Below are 20,380 nucleotides of genomic sequence, written 5' to 3'. Positions count from 1 at the left end.
AGTAAGAATATCAAGACTTTTTAATAAGACAAGTCTAAATGATTTAAATAGCACTTAAGTGAGAATCAATGCCTCTACCATTTTATTCTTTATCCCTCTTATACTCATTAATGTCAGTCACTTCCCAGCCACAATAGCTTTGTGACCAAGGCCATCTACTGGTGAGTGGCGTGTGCAAATTAATAGTGTTTTTGTTGGCCAGATTTAATTAGTGCTTGTCAAGATTTAGACACATGCAGTGAAATTGTGCCAAGCAGCTGTTTACAGCTGAGCAGTGTCAGTAATTAGTAAACATGACCACAGTTTGGGATGAACAAATAAATAAATAAAGGCTTCCCAGACTCCACATGAACCTAAAGAAACATGATTTTCCCCAGGGGAGAAGAACGTGGTAGTTTGAATTAGCACAGTGCAGACACTTTGTGACCTCACTGTTCTGTGTAACATGAATCAGAAATGTCAGTGTTGCTAACAGAGATATGAACTTTACCCTAAAAATCACTACCAGACCTGGTAACATTGTTTTCAAGAATTATTGGGGTCTGAATTAAGAAGTTCGCAGGCTAAAACTGCAAATATTTTAGATCAGTATGTATGAGGATTTACAGGCTGTACACCATAATTACAATTGTACTTGTCCTCCTGACTTAAAGCAACAGAAATGGAAGTCAGGCAAAGAGATGGAAGGGAAATAAAGCACACCCAAATCCTTACACACTGTGATTTCTAAGGTGATGCCTGAGACAAATCAGCAAGAGAATCTGGGAGCACTAGCATGCTGTGACACAGAGGTCCCCACACTGTTCTAGTGTTCCCTGTTCAGCACCATTACTCCTAAATCATGAAGATGTTCCTAATAAAACACTTCCTTTAGCTCTTTTTAAAAATTCAGTAACACTTAAGTTAGTATTATGATTTTTAGAGTAAGGTGTTTGAATGGCAGCACTGGAAATCCCCAAATTACAAGACAATATTCTCCTCCATCTTTGCCTTTAAGTCTCAGATCAAGACGAAGCAAACTTAACCCTTTACTCATCCTTTTTGACATAAGAATTTGGGACAACCTTTATAATATATAGAAATGTATTCACTAGGAGCTAGCTTGAAGACACTAAATACATTTCTTACCTTAGATAATAGGAGGTTTGGGTAGATATATTTGGCTGGCAACATAGAAACCAGAAGTTCCTGTTTTGCCTGAACAAGCAACATGGAAGAAAAGCATTTCCACAAGAGAAAATGTGGATGCCATAAGATGACAAACACCCTTCACTGACATTTGCTTCAGTCTGATTAACTCCTATGATGATCAGATTTATGACAGAGAATTTACGGATGTCAGGTAAAAAGGAGGCAAAGCTTCCTGTAAACTTCAATGCTTTCTTCTTGAAGACGTACATTTGTCCATTCCTTCTGAGTTGGGTTTGGGGCTGTTTTGTGGGGCTTTTTTTGGGTGGGTTTTTTTTCTGAAGCCAATATTAGACTGTAAATCCAGTTTAATTACACCGGTTTTATTCACTGTGGAAGCAAACCACTTTCCAGTACAGTAAGCCTAGTAATTTATATGCCTTTCCAATTTATTTTTGGTGCAATAAGGCTATGGGTAGTTCTGCATCTGATGGAGATTCGCAGTCTCCAGGATAATTTTTTTAATTAAGATTAGAGAGGAAAAAACCCCAAACATCCAACAGCTGCCCTCCCCGCCCCACAACCCACAAGACAAACATAACTTTGAAAGAATAAATAGCACATGTAAATTTCCAATGACATCTTTTTTTTTTTTCAGCAAAATTTGTGTTATCATCAATTTGGAGTACGTTCATATCAAGTCACAGTTTTATAGTGAACAAAACAAAAAAATCTTTTTCATTATTAGTCATACAGAAGGGTCTATTCTGCCTTTACTTTTAAAAATCAAGCACTCACTAGTAAAAGGGCAATCCCTCATCAGGCATGACAGAGACTCCCATTTTGATATATCCAACCAACCAAACAAAAAAATACTAATAAAGTAACCCAAATTAAAAACTAAGATACACCAGCATTTCTAGACAGACCTCTGTTACTCTAATGCGAACGCAGACACTCCTGAATACAAAGATGACTTCACTGGCTTTTGTCTTCTTTTGCTCCATAATACTGACTTCTAAGTGCATCTGCACACTTCACTACTGTTCTGCTTCCTTCTCCTGTTAGTATGCTAAATACAGCTGATTGCAGCTTCTTGCAGCACATCATTCAGTGGCCAAACTGGACATGGTACCATTTAGCATCACTCCAGCAAATGGACCACAGAATAATAAACATTTTTCACTTTGCCTCAGGCTTTTCCAGGCTGCATACAAAATGGCTATGTATAATTTTAAATACAGAATTTTGTTTCTCCCCTGAAGACAAGGCGCTCTGTCATCAATGAACTTTGTCCAGAGGACAAATCACAAATTCTCCATTATAGGGCTAGGCTGCTGCTGCTAAGGCAGGGCAAAATACCGTAATTATTTTTGCAAGATCTGACATAAAAACTTGTTGATAAGCTTTAAACATTCTTCTCATTAAATCACTGCATCAAAAGAGCTGAACTACAGAAAATGTAATTTATACTTTTCAATCACAACTACTGTGAATCACAGTAATTATACTTATTTCACATTTTCAATACACTGCATGAATGTCTACAACATGCCTGGGTAGAAAGTTAGCTTTATATTTAAAGCTGAGCTAGAAGATAAAAAAAACAGTCATGATGACCTCCTGTTGATCTGCATATAAAAATCTCAAGCCACTTTCACCAGGGATCTCATGTTCCAGAAACAGAGATAATCAGAGAACTGGGAAATTGTTAAGTTGCAACATCTAATTTTCATGATTTGCTCATTTCTTCAACAAGCATTTCAAACAGGGGACTTAATTTAGTTTCACTGTCAGGTCCTCTTTTAAATTCATGTTTTCGACTGATTTTCTTTCATAAACCTCCAAACTTGGAATTACCTGTATGTTATTGACTTGAAAGGAATGTTGTTTTTATTTTTCAAAATCTTTGAATCCATCTTTGATCCATTTTCCCAGTGCAATGCTAAAAGTTTTTTCTTATTCCAATCCTGTACTAAATACTGATAATGGCTCTAACTTTCTTAATCTCAAATACATTCAAAAGCAAGATTACCTCAAAATGAACTGCTGAGGCTAGACAATCTAAGAAGTCCATCTACCTCTATTTCATCTTGCATATTATTCAGTTATATATTGTACAGTCCCTAGGGAAAAAAGAAACATATGAAAATAACTCAGAAGGGCCATCAGCCATGAAAGGGTTGTTTATCTTCAAGTAGTACCATTTCTTCTCAGAATGTAAGAAGTCGACATACCCGTAATACCGGCCTGCGTGAAACTGTGCTGTGTACATGCCTTGGATGAGCATTAGTACTAATTAAACTTGTACTAGCCTGTTCCAGGGAAAAGGCTTTATTGTAATGCTGCAGCATAGTGTGAGTTTCAGAAACAATTTTGGGAAATCAAACATATAAAATTCATCCCTCTTTTGGACGAGAAGGCAGGAAGGGAAAAAAGAGATCAAAAAAGCCTGGTATTTGTTACATCAGAACATTACAATGGTACATAAAAAGACCGTAGAAGGCATTTATTCTAATAGCCTTGGATGTTCAATCCGTGTAATTGTCCAGTCTGGTTTTGCTCCTTCTGTAAATTCCCTTTGGAACCTGGAAAAAGAAAGACAGTAAGTGAAGAGTTATTAAAATTTACTTGATCCTTAAAGAGCTACTAACACCAACAAGAAATCATGAAGAAATATTTTACTTCAAAAGTTATTCCTGTAAAAGCTCCTTAGACTCTGATGCTTATGCCCCAAAATGGAAGATCAAAAGTAATTCTATGGTAACAAACAAAGTGCACCGACTTCAGAGTGTTTCGGTTCAGATCCCACAGACAAGATCAAGCAGCAACAGTAAAGACCCTGATATCAAGAAAGCACTCAGTTTTCATAGCAGTAACTACAAATATAGCTTTGTGGCAGATCTTAATCTCTAAATAAAGGGTTTCATTTAATGTGCTGGTAACCGCATTGTAAAGGGAAATCACATGCTATGCATTCTACCTGAAAATTTTCATTTTTACTGAACTGTACTTTAAAAAGTAATACATTTTCAGAAAAACATCAAAGACCAAGCTTACAGTAGTACTGAATCTCCCTGAAAGAAAACTCCGAAGTTGTTGATAGGAAAATGAAAACATCCATCCCTATTTTCAAAGAATCTTCCTCCTCCTCTTGTAGTCATTAATGCCTTCCTCCCTGAGCATGTCAGTTTTGACTGTTTGTCATCTAAAGATAAGTTTGAGCTTCAAGCTGAATATTCATGCTCCCAAGTAACCTGCATATTGTGGACAAGAGCAGTATAATCCCATTGCTTTGCAATTACATGCAAATCCACTCCTGGAAACTGTCTTCTCCAGACACCCAAATACTTAAGCCTCCAACTCTAAAAAAAGATGCTGAATTCGGCTAAGGGATGGATCCACAAAAATCTATCCAGGCAAAAAGCACTGGTGTCCTCAGAGTGTTTCCTTTGTTTCAGAGCTCCTGATCATCTAGACCCCACAGTCTCTCCGTTTCAGAAGTGGGTGTAGAAGTCATTGATTATATTGCATTTGTCTCACAAAAATGCTCACTTTTTCAACTTCTGAGAATGTTATTTTCAGTACAGATATTTCTGTACTGCTTGAGATCAGTAAACTAATACAGACATTACAAGCATTTCTATGAAAATCCATCTACCTAATGTGTGCTTCAAGGGCTAGGATCAGAGTGGCATGAATTATCTGAACACCAGATGATGTCTGTTTTGTTCTGCCTTCCTGCAGAAAGCATTTGGCTGTAAAATTTCCTCTTACATGAGCTACTTTTTAATCTAATTGCTGTTCTGACTTTTGTGCAGGAAGTGACAAGTCAACAGCACCACACCTGACTGCTTGGCTTGACTGCACTGCTGTTAGCTGTGCTACAAGAAATGGGAAACAAGGACTAATATTGGCCTATTTCCTGAAAGCTGCAGCAGTATAGGAAAGGATCAGAAACGTCATTCAATGCTCCAACTACTGCTCTTCCTGACAGAGAAAGAATTCCCATTAATCTCTACTCAGAAGCAAGGTAGTAACTTAACAACTTTAAGGGGTATTTTAAAAAGTTGTCCCTAAAATAAAAACTGGAAAGCTGGAGGAAAACTGAGATTAGAGTCAAGGTAAATTAAAACATATTAAGTTCTGCACTGGTACAGTGTGAATGCTTTCAGTTCCCAAACTGCTTTCCACACAGGTAGCCCATGTACATGAAGAATAAAAAGGACAAGTAAACTTACTCATAGTTTGCTGTTAAAAGATGTCTTTTTTCTTTTGTGCTTTCATCTCCAAACACAATCTGGAAAACTTTGGTTTCACCTGGTACCTCATCAGGTAGGTTAGCACCATTCAGATACCAGAAACGCATCAGAATACTAACAAACTTCCTTCCTGTTGGAAATAAATCAAAGCATTAGGTAGATCTCATTTTTCTCATTGGTCAAATAACTCCTATTTGCTATTTAGCATATATTCTAGTGAGACCCTGGAAGGGCAGCTGAATTCAGCCATAAAGAACGCATGATAGAATAATGAACAATAAAGCTATTTAAAGCCATATTCATGCTGTTTAGCAGCAATAAAAATACACTCTGTATAAAAGTATGTATTTTATCATGAGTGTTCCATGATCACGTACATAATCAAACAGTATGAAGAAAAGCTGGTTACCTGTGGTCCAAAGCCAACTACTGATACTACAAAAGTATGTGAAGTAGTTGAAACTCGGGAGCAGACTAAGAGAAGAAAAATTCCCTATCCCCCAAAACAGGAAAAAAGCTCACTGGGTCTGACAATTTGAAATGCTCATTGGAAGACCCGTGGTTAGACTATAAACCATCTCAACGTGTCTGATAGTGAACTGAGCACATAATGCTGGTATTTAACCAAAAGAAAAACTTGTTTGAGCTCATCGCTAGCTTAGGGAAAAAAAAAAAAAAAAAAAACAAGTCCTAGAACAAAGTATATTTCATGAAAGCAGAGTAGAAGTGAAGACAGCAAAATTTATTTCATTATTCAGCCTTCACTGTTCTTCTTGGAGGATATATTTTCATTGCTGAAGCAACAGCTTGCTGCATATAGCAGAATAATTGTTTTTGAGTGGTTTGAGATTGCTATGGACTAATAATGTAAAAATCTGAAATTACAAAAGAAGAGGAATGAGCGAGACCTAAACAGAAGTCAAAACAATACCATGACTTATTAACAATAATCTCTCTGGTTCTGGTTTAAAAGGGCATCAGGGAATTATATATAGATGAACCATAAACAGAAGAACAAGGAATGAGAAACAGTATTCAAAAACACATATGTAAGGAGAATGCCTGCTTAGTAGCAAAACCAGGCAATAAGACTGCCCACTGCTGAAATGTTTTAGAATTCTAAACATACCATCATCATCGTAGCAAATGCGAACATCTCCTTCTGTTGTGTACATGATTGCATCAATGTCAGCTGCTAAAGCGTCCCTGTGGCTGTCAGGGAGCAAAGAGATCTTTTCCTTCAGCATCTGAAGTACCTAAATTCAGAAAAGCTGTCAGTTTTTCCTTAGGAAATTGAAGTAACAATCTTTTCTACTGCAGTTAATAAAATGAGCTATATCGCTAAAACATTTGTATAACATATACAACACTGGAAGTGAAAAAGCACCAGGAAGTTTGGGCACTCTCAAACCCCAATTTGGCGATATTTAAGAAGATCCATTTAATGCTCAAACCAATGAAAACAAAGTATTTTCAAAAATGTCTAGAAAAGGTACTGTCAAAACAGAAGTTGCAAAGCAAGGCATGTAAGCCCAGAAAATACCAGTTAAGCTTGCTTCCACAATCATACTTACACTCTGCCTTCTCACTGCTGATCTCTCGCTATGTGTATATTCCTTAGCTTTTGATTAAATTATTTCTTAGTTATCTTTCACAAATTTCTTTGAAAATCAGTTCCATTACCACTAAGCTTATCTTCGTCATTTTGTGATCCACATTCCCATTAGAGAAAGTTTAAACACTTGTAAATCGGAAAAGACTGAAAAATCATTGCTCCGGGACTTAAGTTCCACGCCGCATTCACATCCATAGTATTTGAGTGTCCTAAGACTTAGACAGCTGTGTTAAGTAGAAAAAGGGTGTGGTGCACAAACTGAACAGAGGCATCACCTCAAACTCCACATGAGAAAGACATGTCACAGGGAATGATGAAGCTGCATAGCACTTATTTTTAACTCATACTCAGTTTTTAGCCTAACTTGAATTGCCATTTTTGAATAATAAACAAATCCAGAGGTCACATGGAAGCAAGAGGCAATCTTCACTGGAAGACATTGGTTTCTAGTACATTTTGCCGGTATAAAATTCACTGGCCAAAGCAACAACAAAGCAGTGTGGTGTAACAGCCTCATCCACTACATGCTCTGGTTACGTGAGGTCTCTGCTAACGATCACCTGAAGAATTTAAGAGGAGCAGAGGAAGAGGAGATGCTCTTTCAAAACAACTATAAGAAACAAACTCACATTTTATTGCTACCTCTGCTCAGAGAGAGGAGGCAAGATTGTCCAGTGGGGATGCACTAGAACAGCACCAAAATTTCTGCTGCAAAGGCATGGGTGGCAATAGGGCAGGCCAAGCTGACAGCCAGTAAGAAGGCAGATATAGACCTGAAGTATCTCCTCCACTTGACTCTGACGCATCTGCTACCTCCGTCCCCTGGGAAGGCCAAGACAACTTCAGCAATTAAAAATTCATAAAAACACAGGACACACAGTGCTGATGTTTAACTAGCCAGGTCAGCCACATCCCTGAGACCCTGACACAAGACTGAGGCCTTCCAGCCGAAACCAGTATGATCTGCTTAGGATGGGAATGTATTAGTGAAGCAGGGATGAGCACAAACCAGTTCCTTTCTTCGTCAGAATTCTGGTGCACAGACCGAAAGCGTCAGCTATCTGCCTACACCAACAGAGGTATGCAATTCTGCCTGCCATCCAGAACCCACAGTCTTTCAATCCTTTCTGGTACACCAGCAATCTTTTTGGCAATTGGTCCTTATGCTTCATGGCAAATATATATATATATATATATATATACACACACACACATATTTTAAATACATAAAAAAGCTGCAGGACAAACAAATAACCTGTTCTGCATTATGCCGTTTTTTCCAAATTAAACCAAACTGGCAGTATTTGTAGATAATGACAGGCTGAATGCATGTTGCTTCATAATGGAAAATCAATTGCTAGAATAAGAAATGGAAAGCATTTACCTCTGCTGATACAAGTTCATCCAGCAGGTCAAGTTTACGCTGAGACAGCAGCTTTGAAACAACAGAAAAGGCCTATCCAAAAAAAAAAAAAGAGAGAGAGAGAGGGAGAGAGAAAGAGAGACAGGGAGAGATAAAATAACACTAGGTTGGTTTATTTTTCATACAAATCCATCATTATGCAAGAAGCTACCCAAATATCCCATGATTTAAGATTACAGTATTTGCAGAGTATATCACCATTGAAATGAAAACCCTCCAGCATTAAAAAAGTGATTCTATGAACCAATAAAAACATAAGTTTTCTTTTCAGTCTCTCATTTAAAGCATCAAACCTTTTGATAACAGGCAAGTGAATGCACAGCTTATTAAAAAAAAAAGCATTACAGTAATCTATATAAATTGTTTTTACTCTTTTTGATAATTCAAACAGTCTATGTCTTTCCCTGTAAATATTTTGTTCCCCTTCCCCTTTCCCCAGCTCACTGCCTGGTTTCAGTCAAAACAGAAGCTCCAGTTCATAAAATTTCTTTATAAATCTGGTTTAGTCTCTAAACTTCAGGAAACTCACCTCCCCTTTTCCCCTCAATTTTGCAGGTATAGTTATGTACAATAATGCCTCTACATATTCAAATAGCATACTTGTGAAATGCTGACAGAGTGTTTAGGACTCTACAGCAAATAAAAACAAACAAAAAAAACAGGGCAAAGTAAACCAAGTGGTTCTGCATGCACAGCAACCAATTTGGCGTAGGGTTTTTTTGTCTCTCTTGATCTTAAGCATTTTAACATTCTGTCCCTTACCACCTGTTGTGTTGTTTTGGGTTTGGTTTTTTGTTTGTTTGTTTTGTGTGTTGTTTTTTTTTTTTTTAAAATTAAATACAATAACTGACATTTCACAGCAGGTAACTGTAATTTTTACATGATTAGCTTTGAGATCACTTTGACACATTCTACTGACAAAGTTTATTGGGTTCATAAATTTGGAGAAACAAATATATGCAGCAGCTCTATGCCTGCCTAAGCTTTGTCATTTCAGGAAAAGCAGCTAAGAGGAGATACGTTTCCTCTTAAAGCCTCTAAAGCACCTGGAAGCACCTTTCTCCACACGACTTTGGGGGATGGCTAAACCAGCTCATTTTAATTCTGGAATCTGGGAAAGGAAAACGAGAAAAGCCCGACGAAAAGCGCACCTCCGATTATTCTCACTTCCTCCAGAAGCGAGGCACTGGGAGCCAAAAGCGGGGAACTCCACCTGTTTCACACAGGAATTTCGGAGAAGCGAGAGAACCCAGGTGCTGGATGCACGAACCGAAGCCCGGGCACCGGCAGCCCCTCGGGAGGCTCAGCGGGGCCGCCCTGGGGCGCAGCCGGCGGGGCTCGGGCACCCCGCCCCCCCCCCCCCCCCCCCCCCCGGCCCTTCTCGTCTCCCCGAGGCCGGGCGGCCGATCCCCGCCGCCCCTCACCTGCTTGGCGCCCCGGGTGAACTCCTCGATGCTGAACTCCTGGTCGAAGTAGAGGCGGATGAGGAGGTAATAGAAGCGGGTGCGGAGCCAGGCCAAGGGGCTGGTGATCCTCACCACCACCACCCGCCGCTGGGGACCCTCGGCCTCCGGCCCCTGCCCGGCGGTGCTGGCGAACCGCGCGGCGGGCCGCAGCGGCCGGAGCCCGGACAGCGGCAGGGCCGAGGCGGCGGCGGCCGGAGGCGGCGGCGGCGGCGGGACCCGGACCGCCCCCGGCGCCGCCAGCGCGCGCGCGAGCCAGCGGCCGCGGCCGGGAACCGCGCGCAGCGCCATGATGCCCGCTGTCCCCTCCCCGCCGCCCTCGTCCGATCGCGGCGCCCGCTCCGCGGGAAACAGAGCCGTCGTCTCCCGTTCCCCCCCCGCGGCGGGGCGTCCTCCGGAGGCGGCGGAGGTCCCGGTGACGGGCGCTTCGGGATCGCGCTGGCTGTTTTCCCCAGGAGCCCCGCTCCGGGAGAAGGGAGGGATCCGCTGGTTCCCTGGCCCTCGCCTAGCGGGAGAACGCGGGGAACGCTTCTGCGCGAGCAATTCTTTCCGGGGGGAGCGGCGGGAGAGGGACGCGGGTCACCGGCGCGGAAGCGGCCATGGAGCTGCGGGAGCAGGCGGTGGTGGCGGTGGCGCGGCTGGCCGGGGTGACGCGGGAGCGGTTCCTGCGAGACATCTACCCGCGGGTACGGCTCCGCTTCGCTCGCCTGGCCGCACCCGAGCGGCCCGCAGCGGGGCAGGGCGGGGTTCGAGGGCGGCGGCGGCCCGGGGCGGCTGCGCGGCCCGCCTCGGCGCAGGCTGGGTGCTGTGAGCGGGGCCCCCGCTGGAGCGGGCAGGGACGGCACGGGGAGAGAGGGAAGAGAGGAGGATTCCTGTGGCACCGCCCCACCCGGCAGAGCCAGCGGTGACAAACGGCAGGTTTCGGGTGTTTGTGTCCATAGCGGGTGTCATGGTCCGTTAAACTGAATGGGAGTTCAGGAGCAGGGAGCTTCTGCAGGCACATCTCTTCTGAGCTGCCGAAATGCTCTGACAGCTGATCTCTCTGTGAGCTCATCTGCTTTGACAGTGGTTAAAAAAAAGTGTGATGGCTGGTTTTGTTGCTGTGTCATCGCTGCTCCCTTTTTTCTCCAAGGTCCCGATTCAAAGCAACAGTGTCTTTCTACTGATTTTTTTGTGTGTGCTGGATCAAATCTGTTCGTGGCTGTCAGCATCAAGGAGCCTTAATATAGGTGGAAAGAGCTTCTTTTATGAGAACATATAGCACCGCTATGGCTCGCAGTCTACACCTTGACTGTATGGTCTTTTGTCTGTTTTCTGCTCAGCTCTGGCTAGAATGACTAAAGCTATTCCTTAGCCTGGCTAGATTCCCCAACAGCCCCAGCACAAAGTGAGTGTTAAAATTGTCTTTGCTTCTCCATATTCTTCCTTATCCTGCTAGGAAAGAGAATATAGTAAATAGAGAAACAGTCCCACAATTTACTGCATTTTGTTTCAACATTCAGCATTCTGATTCACTTTGTTAATTTGTGAACAAATCGGTTGTGACTTTGTGTAGTGGGTCCCAGTATTCAATGGACTTGTTTGAGGGTACTTCGTTTGAAAAACTAATTCTGATTTTTTTCCACTGGATGCTATGATCATTTCACCATTGAATTTTTTTTTGTTCCTTAGAGAAAGCCAGTAGTGCTGAAAGGAATGGAACTGGGCACTTGCACAACCAAATGGACAGTAGATTACTTGAGTCAAGCCGAAGGATCTAAAGAAGTAAAGATTCATGTTTCTGCAGTGCCACAGATGGATTTCCTCAGTAAGAACTTTGTGTATAGGTACTTCATTCCAAAGCCTCTTGTATTTTTTAAAGGCACGTGCATCTGTTTGAAGCTGAGGGTGGGAATGTGAAGATACTTTGTGAAAACTTTAAATTACATATCAAAGTGCTCTCCTTGATTTCCCCCTCTTCTTTTCATTCCACAAATATCTCAACACCCCGAATAAATACTTACAGGGTGAAAGGAGAGGCCAAAAAGGGCCTTGAAAGTGATGGCATGAAGAAGTGTTATAAAGGTATTTTGACAGAGCACTGTCATAGGAAATTTGAACCTGGCATTTGCTGGCGTTAATAAAAAAAAAAAAAAAACAACAAAAAATTCTTGATACTAGATGATATGCTATTTTGTTCTAATTATATGGTGCGTTTTCAGTGTTACTGAATAGTGCTAGTTTCTGACTTGCCATGTGTCTGAGCCTCCTTGAATGCTGGCATGTGGCAGGCATGCTATTCCACTCTAGAGGGATGTTACTAATTAAAACCAAGCTCCTTTCAAAGTTAGCATGTGCAGTTCTCAGGATGTTCAAACTACTGGATACTACACATTTCACCAGCTCTTTAATCTTGATGTGGGTCACACAAACTCTTGATCTCCTCTGAAATTCTTCTCATGTAGCTGCCAAAACATTTCGTCAGGGTTCATCTAATCTCAGTCATTGTGTTGCTCTTCAAGGGTAAATGCCTTTATTTTAGTTGTCATTTGTTTTCCCTAAGTGGGAACAAGATGTGTTCGGTCTGATAAACTTTTGAGAAGGCAGAAGCATATGCTGTAAGTGTAAACAAGCTACAAGTCTCTATGAGTGAAGCCTGTTGTTCAGGGGAAAAAAACCACCTTATAATCATGCTATATTCTGCTCACTGCATAATGAACTTTTGAATCTTTGAAATTAGGTTGTACTTGAATGACTTTGCCTTATCTCCATATTTCCTTTTCCCTGTTTTGTTTCTTTTTATAATACCCCTTACTGTGAGTTCACATACAGCTGATCCGGTGTGCTGGTTTTAGCAGGTTTGTAGACAGCCATATGGAGGTGCTCTGATGGTGCTTCATCATAGCAGGTGTTAGGACTTCCACCTACTTCACTTGAAATTCAGGAAGCTTTGACCCTTTCCACATCAAGCCCCTCATTCTAATATGAAGGGAGAATAAGTAGAACTAGAAGAATAGAAACACTGAGGACTTAACATGCAGTTCCGTGATTTTAAACTGATGCACGTGAGTAGTACTGCAGTCCTGTTGTAAGCTGCATGCTCCTACCCTGTCTTTGTGTTGGTTCTGGAACTCATTCAGCCACATTGTGATGTGCTGCAGAAATCTGAATGCTTTTCTGCTGTTTTAGCTTTGCTAGCAGGTTCACCGTGAGGTCAGATGAGTGGCAGTGCTAGCGTAAGGGAGGAGATGGGATGATCAGGGTAGACAGCAAGGGCAGAGCTGTGGCAGCACCAGCATGCATCAGTTTAAGCTGTTGTGGAGCTGTGCTCTCGCTTTCTTCAGTGGAAAATGTATATGGGCATGATACAACAGTTGCATTAACGTAACATTGAATTCATAACATAATATTCATAATAACGAATACATGTCCTATTACCACTTGTGCTTGGTTTGCCATTCAGCTTCAACTGATGCCAAAATCTGTAATGCCTATGAAAAGCTCCCATTATTTAAACAAATATGTGACACACTTACTGATTTCAGAGGGACAGGCTCTAATGCTCAGTGATTCTTTTTGAATCTTCTGAAGTTGTGTTTAAGAAATTCAAGGAAAACTGTAAAGAAACACTTTAAAATACCAAGATTCCTGTGTTTTGCTCAGCTGAGGTAGCACATATTCAAAAAAAAAAAATCAGGTAACTGAAGTAAATTTGAGAGATCTACAAATGAAATAGGTATCTGCTTTCATGCACAAATTCATAGCAGAAAATGCATAGATATAAATGTATGTATATCACCTGCAGTGGTTTTCTTGATGCTGAGCTTTTCTGCAAATTTATAAAAATGTGCAGTAAACAAGCCTAAAAATGACACACTGTTAGAGAAATAGTCTAAGCAAGTATTGTCAGGCATTGGCCACAGTTTGAGTCTAATTTGACTGTGAAGAAATTTCTTACACTGTGACTCAAACCATTCAGACCTCTTAAGCTCAAGAGGGGATCTTATGGAAGTGTATAAATAGCTGATGGAGAGAGTAAAGAAGATGGAGCCGGAGTCTTCTCAGTGGTTCACGGTGACAGGACAAGGGACAATGGGCACAAGCTGAAATACAGGAAATTCTGTTAAAACTATTTAAAAAATCCCCCACCCTTTTACAGTGAAGGTGGTCAAACGTTGGAACAGGTTGCCGAGAGAGATCATGGAGTCTCCATCCTTGGAGATATGCAGAACCCAACTGGACACTGTCCTGGGCAATCTGCTGTAGTTGACCCCGCTCTTGGCAAGGGGGTTGAACTGGAGGGTCTCCAGAGGTGCCTTCCAGCCTCAGCAATTACATGATTCTGTTTGGATATACATTGGAACAGTTTACTAAAGCAGAGAGGTTTGTAAGTGTAGGATTTCTGTCTCGGTAGAACTCTTCAAACATCCACTGCAAACACTGATTAGTCACCATGTTTAAAAAAAAAAAAAAGCAGCATATTGCATCTTCAGTTATACTAGCTGTGGTAAGAGAGCTTATGATTTTAAACCTGGCATTTAGACCATGTGTTGTTACATTGATTCGTTGAATAAATTTAAATATTTATATTTCAGAACTCTGCCTTTTGATGTATTTGTACGAAGAGCAGCTGAAGTCAAACACAAAGAGTACTTTCTTTCTGAGGTAATTTCCTTAGTGTCACAGTTTCTTTTGTCAGTTATTTTGCCAGTATAAGGAGAGGAAAATGATGAATTGTAATTTGAAGTCTTACTCCAGTAAAGCACTTGATTTTAGATTTAACTGTTTTGTGTGGCTTGGAGCCAAGGGAAAAAATGTGGGGAGAAGTAATTTTTCTCAGAAGTTGTTTTGTATGTGTACAGTGTGGTTAACTTCTGTTATCCTGTTTCTGTTAACAGCTGCTTATATGAGCAAAAATTCCAGCATAAAATTTAGAAATCAAACCTTGCATTAGAATAACAACTGTATCATTTATGTGTTTTGCAAGAAAATGTCATAAAGATATTTTAGAGTTTGATTACATCTGCTATCAAAATACAAATACAGATTTATTGTAACATAATTTGTGAGAAGCAAATGTGTGGCTATCTTTATGTATCAGTGTTCAAAGTAGGGATTTTTGAGATAACTGTGATTAGGAAGCGAACAGTTTTGCATGCAGACATGCTTTTCACCTTTTGTGCTACATAAGATGCTGTAAGTTTTGAAGCCAATTGAAATAGCTTCCTGCATCAGTGTTCTGAAGAACTTAAATTATAATCTGAATTTGCTTTGAATCCGTTTGGTGACAGCAATGCTGAAGCAGTTCACAAGTCTCCCCCCACTTTACTCTTCTACTCTCAGTTAACATATTTTTCCCATTTCTTGAGATGAACAGCAGGGAGCAGTAGAGTAAAGGCAGTATAACAAAGTAGCTGAATTTGTAAATGCCATTTATTTTAATGAAGCCCTGCATTAGATTAATGAGAAAGTACAGGCTCTTTGTTTAAGTGTGTTTTTAATCCTTATTAAAAAAAACAAAACAATTCTCTTCTTGTGTCCTCTTCAGGATGAAAAGTACTATTTGCGATCAGTGGGTGAAGATGCTAGGAAGGTGAGTTACTTGACATAACAGTTCTAATATTGTAAAGTCACAGTTTAGGAATATTTTTAAAAGCCTGTTGTCATCCGCTGGCTGTGTAGTACAGGCATACAACTTGTTTATGGTCACCTGGTCTGTGAATCTGACTGGATTTAGGTCAGAATATTTAAACCTAAATGTCTAAAATAGTTCCTGTTATACGAGAGTTTAGCTGATCACTGAAGAGTACATTCCTCACATCCCACTTTTTAGCTTTTGTTGTAAACTAATATAAAAGGATTTCTGATTATCTCTTGCTTCTTCAGTGTGATTTCTAGCAGCCATGGTTCAAAGCAGCTTTCTGGCTGTTCTTATTAATATCGCTGACCAAGTCAACGCTGAAAGGGTGACCAGCAAAAAGCATTGCTATTTTCAGCTATTCGCCAATGTTGAAGTTCTAGCCCTGTGTTTCATGTGATAGGAGATTATAGTGAAGTGCTCCCTTATTTTAATGTGCGTATATCGTTCTCTAAGAGTTATGTCCTGTTTGTTTCAGGATATTGCAGATATCAGAAAGCAGTTTCCTATTTTGGCAGAAGATGTTCAGATTCCAGAGTATTTTGAGAAGGAACAGTTTTTCTCTAGCGTGTTCCGCATCAGCTCAGCTGGATTACAGTTATGGACACATTATGATGTAGGTAATACATGTGTTTAGCATAAAATGTTGTGGATGCCATTACGGAGTTGAGATACTAAGGTGCAAATCTCTGAAAAAGATCAGTTAATGACAAACTTCACATATTTTGAAATAGTGAAAGGAATCACATTCAGTGGTACAGTGAATTTTAAATAGGCATAATATCTTACTGTTCTTATGTCTAATGCCATACTTGTAAGATTAAGTGATGTTTGATTTTATTTCCCCTTTTTTTTGCTGTTTTGAGTTTCAGTTAAAAATCTGAAACACAGAAACTTTCAACATATTCATCTTCAAGATTGCCTTCATTTTTTTATGGCCAGATTGTTGGTAATCATACAATGATTGTGGTAGTCTGTTGCTGCAATACGGTAGATTCCAAATAAGACTGTCTTCTAACATTGTGCAGTGTAATTCTGAATAAATTTATTTACAAGAAAAATAGCTTTTTGCATTACAATTATGAAAAAGAATCCTTTATCAACAGAAAGTCAGGAAAATGAGGTAGGAGTATCACTGAGAAAGAAAAAGAATCCCAAACATATTTTGTATTATATTTTGCTGGTTTATATGTCTAAAGTATGTTGTGTCTTTGTGTTTTAGTGTTGGAAAGCAATATTGTACTTCCAGATATACTATTTGTCAAGAATGTGCAGCTAAGTGGATAAAGTAACTCACATTCTTGAGTTTTTTAGATTAACTGTATGTGGAAGGTCTTTTAGCTAATTCTTAACATATGAAGCTCTTAATAATTCCCTCTTTTAAGCTAATGATATTTTAGATTAGTTGCAGGCTATGTATTCATTCTTAACTCTTGGCTGACATCTCTCTTACTATGCTTATTCCAGGTAATGGATAACTTCTTAATCCAAGTAACAGGGAAAAAACGAGTTGTTCTGTATAGTCCTCGAGATGCACCGTATTTGTATTTATCAGGTATGCATGTCATCTAGTTCAGAGTCTGTTGACTGTAGTTGCCTTTCAAGCTCACAAGCGTTGCACAGTAGAAAAAAATCACTAACAGACAGCTTGATTTAAAAGAAGTCATTTGGTCCCTTAACTCTGATCTTGTTTGCTTTAGTCAAAGCAAAGCATTTTAGTGGGGCAGGTTAGGAAATTTGCAAAGGAGCACAGCAGCTTTGCCTGGTTCTGTTTTCAGCACCTAACTGCGGAGGAGTACGGTGTTCTGTCTGGATTCAAAATGGTGTTTTAAATGTCAGGGAAAGTGTCTTTTAGTGTTAATAAGATTGCAGTTACACGAGAAATATAGACAACAGGAGAACATGTCTCTTCAGTAAATGAGGAGTGCCATCAGGTTTGCCTGGTTTTTAGAAGAGTTACAGAACAATAAACCAGTATTAAATTTGATTCAAGAACTACCATTTCCAGCAATGGGATAATGCTTTGTTACTGTTGGAAGAGTAGGAACATTTATTCATTACTTCTGAAAACTTTCCTAGGTACTAAGTCAGAGGTGCTGGATGTGGATAACCCAGACTTAGAGAAGTATCCCCTTTTTGTGAAAGCCAAGCGCTATCAATGTTTTCTGGAAGCGGGAGATGTGTTATTTATTCCAGGTAAGTAACAAATAGTTCCTCACCATGCTGTGTTTTTAAACAATTTTGTTTGCAATTTCTTATTTCTAGGGATGGTAAGAGGTTACTAAAGCATTTCTGTATTATAAGTAGGAGCATCTAAAGACACTGGCAAAACTTGTCTGCTTCTTCCAACTGTACTAATTAGTCTAATAAAAGGTATTACTATGTCTACCGACAAATCTTACCTTCCCTCAAGATTACACTGTGTGCTTCTGAATTTGTGTCTTAATAGATTAGCACTATAAAATCAACTCGTGAAATCTAAAATTACTTCAGTGACTTGAGTTTTCTAATGACAGAATTGGAGTGAAGTACCATTTCTATTCTTCTGTAGCTCTGGCACTTAAGAACCGTGAGGCACATGATTTGATGAGAATTATGGATGGTAGAGTTATTGGACCTTCTAGAAACCTATAATCACCTTTGGGGAATGGAAAGACAAGTCCTAATCATTTTTCTGCACAAGCAGAAAATATAAAGCTGATCCTGGGCCGAGATGACAATTCTGGTGATCAGGGAAAGGCATTTTAATTACTCCTATTGAACTACTCCTACTTATTATTAATTTTATATTTTAACTCATCATGAGCTTGTGGCAGATACGTATTCTGTTGCTTTTCATATTATCTGGGCAATACAAGCAGGCCAGTAAACGAGAAGGCAGTAGGTTTTTAGGAAGTTTTAAAATAGATCCTTACTTAACTTTGAACTTACCATTTGTGTTTCCTTCTAAAGAAACTTTTGGTTACAGTTAGTGAATGCATGTCACACTGTTGCTGATGTCAGCGTACGTAACTTCTGCTTTGTTCTATGCAGTACAGACAGTAGTTTGTCTTTGCCAGTAGGTGCGCTGGTCCAAACTTAAGACATACTTGGCACTCTTAAGAATGACTGGGGAGTATAGGGATTCTGGAATGCATATCACTGAAAAAACGAGATGTTCTTTGAGAAATGTGTGTGGTTTTTGTGGAGAAAGTAGAAGCAGCCCCTTTTCCTAACCTGAAAGAAAGTTCTTGTTCATTTCTCAGAATAAGCTTTTCTATGTCTTCAGCACGTACAAGCAACTAAGCTGCAATAAGCATGGGATTCAGTCTTTTGGCCTAAAATTGAAATAGGGTAAATATACCATATTAAGCTTATTCTTAAAATGTACTCGCTGAGGCAAAAATGTCTTTGCTTCCTTACGGCAGCCATGATGATTCAATTGAAAAGCCTCATGACTTTACTATGAAAAGATCAGCAACTTGCATGGCTGACCTGGCTGATGCTGGTGGTTGACATTAATGCTTGGACAATCTGTGCAAGGTTAGGGACTAAATCTATGAAAATAGGTATCTGCATTCAGAGTAGAGATGAGTGAGATGAACAGGGAAGATGTCTTATTTTCATTCTACACATGCTCATCATTTGCTTACATTTGAGTATCTCTTTATACTTCAGCAATTGTTACTTTTGTGTGAAGTTATGGATTGACATAAATGTCTTGAAGAACTTCTTAAATTTGGTACAATGCAATATATTCAGGGATGAATATTTATAAATAAAAAATACAGTAGTTGAGGCTTTTCCTCAACTAGATTTAGTTTGGGCGATTCTGACACTTGTTATGAGTCACGTGGAAGTTTCCGATAGTAATTTTAATTTTAGACATTCTTCTTTCTACAGCTTTGTGGTTCCACAATGTAATTTCTGAGGAATTTGGAGTGGCACTGAATGTCTTTTGGAAGCACCTTCCTGCTGAGTCCTATGATAAGACTGACACTTATGGAAATAAAGATCCCACAGCAGCTACTAGAGCTATACAGATCTTGGACAGGGCCTTGAAAACACTTGAAGAACTACCTGAGGAATATAGGGATTTTTATGCTCGGAGAATGGTGTTACGCATCCAAGAAAAAGCCTATAGGAATGATTATGGATAAAATAACACATTGTAATTCAGCAAGTTCCTATGAAAGTAGAAAATCCTACGTTAATATGGAAACTGTCCACGTGTACATACATACACTTTCTGTAAGACTAATAAAAACTATGTTGATAAACTTTGTTACAGATGGATGTTTATCTTGTAGATTTTTTTCTTGTTTTTCTTCATGTGCAGTGAGTGCACAGTCTGCTTGATCTGGAGATGGTCTCTCTTCTACAACGAGGCATACATTCGCAGTGCCTGCACTTATAACTCTACTGTTTTGGAGTATTCTGCTTAAATTTTTCTGAACAGAAGTTTTGGTACCTGGGATGGGCTGACAGCATATATGCTTAGAAGTAACTGCAGATCACCCTGAATGCTACCTCGCTTACTAAAGTTTAGGAAAGCCGTAGTGGTTTCTGAGAAAGTCCAAGAAAGCCATTGGTGGTGGTTGTAATGGTCACGGTTTCTTTTTGAGTAATAGCCTGGTAATAACGGCGGGGGGGAGGGAGGGAGTTTCTGCTCCCCCTTGCGGTGAAACTGAGAGTGGGCATGGGGAAAAAAGCAAAAGCTCATCATGCAAGGTTAAGCTTAGAGTTGTGCAGCAGCTTGACCGCAAGGTGAATGATTTACCCCTTTGCTAGCTGAATAAGGTATTGTGCAGTAAACCTTGTTTGTCACTGTCCCAGGGCAGTCGGGCAGCACTGCTGTTTCTGCAGCTGTGAAACACCTGCAACTAATGTGCC

At 40.0% G+C, this 20,380-nt stretch overlaps 2 protein-coding genes across 2 annotated transcripts; one reads left to right on the top strand and one right to left on the bottom strand.

Moving 5' to 3' along the window:
* Positions 1-1,753: 1,753 nt before the first annotated feature.
* MAIP1 (matrix AAA peptidase interacting protein 1) lies at positions 1,754-10,182 on the bottom strand (the record flags this gene model as incomplete). The annotated part of the gene is made up of 5 exons (XM_082312502.1): positions 1,754-3,716; positions 5,370-5,520; positions 6,520-6,646; positions 8,390-8,461; positions 9,853-10,182. The coding sequence occupies 5 exons, from the start codon at positions 10,180-10,182 to the stop codon at positions 3,638-3,640; spliced, it is 759 nt and encodes a 252-aa protein (XP_082168628.1). The 3' UTR covers positions 1,754-3,637.
* A 49-nt stretch (positions 10,183-10,231) lies between these two features.
* Positions 10,232-19,717, top strand: TYW5 (tRNA-yW synthesizing protein 5). The gene is made up of 8 exons (XM_082312423.1): positions 10,232-10,577; positions 11,563-11,717; positions 14,466-14,535; positions 15,419-15,463; positions 15,987-16,124; positions 16,976-17,063; positions 17,588-17,704; positions 19,391-19,717. The coding sequence occupies exons 1-8, from the start codon at positions 10,491-10,493 to the stop codon at positions 19,645-19,647; spliced, it is 957 nt and encodes a 318-aa protein (XP_082168549.1). The 5' UTR covers positions 10,232-10,490; the 3' UTR covers positions 19,648-19,717.
* The last annotated feature ends 663 nt before the right edge of the window (positions 19,718-20,380 follow it).

The sequence above is a fragment of the Platalea leucorodia genome, assembly GCF_965183815.1.
Source record: "Platalea leucorodia genome assembly, chromosome: 5".
In the NCBI taxonomy this organism is placed as follows: domain Eukaryota; kingdom Metazoa; phylum Chordata; class Aves; order Pelecaniformes; family Threskiornithidae; genus Platalea; species Platalea leucorodia.
This window is presented reverse-complemented; position numbering and strand designations above follow the sequence as displayed.

Excerpts from the sequence above, each read along its gene's own strand:
- TYW5 (XM_082312423.1), top strand. The coding sequence starts at position 10,491 with ATGGAGCTGCGGGAGCAGGCGGTGGTGGCGGTGGCGCGGCTGGCCGGG. Across the intron at positions 10,578-11,562 it reads TGCGAGACATCTACCCGCGG|AGAAAGCCAGTAGTGCTGAA; the intron begins GTACGGCTCCGC and ends TTTGTTCCTTAG. Across the intron at positions 11,718-14,465 it reads AGTAAGAACTTTGTGTATAG|AACTCTGCCTTTTGATGTAT; the intron begins GTACTTCATTCC and ends TTTATATTTCAG.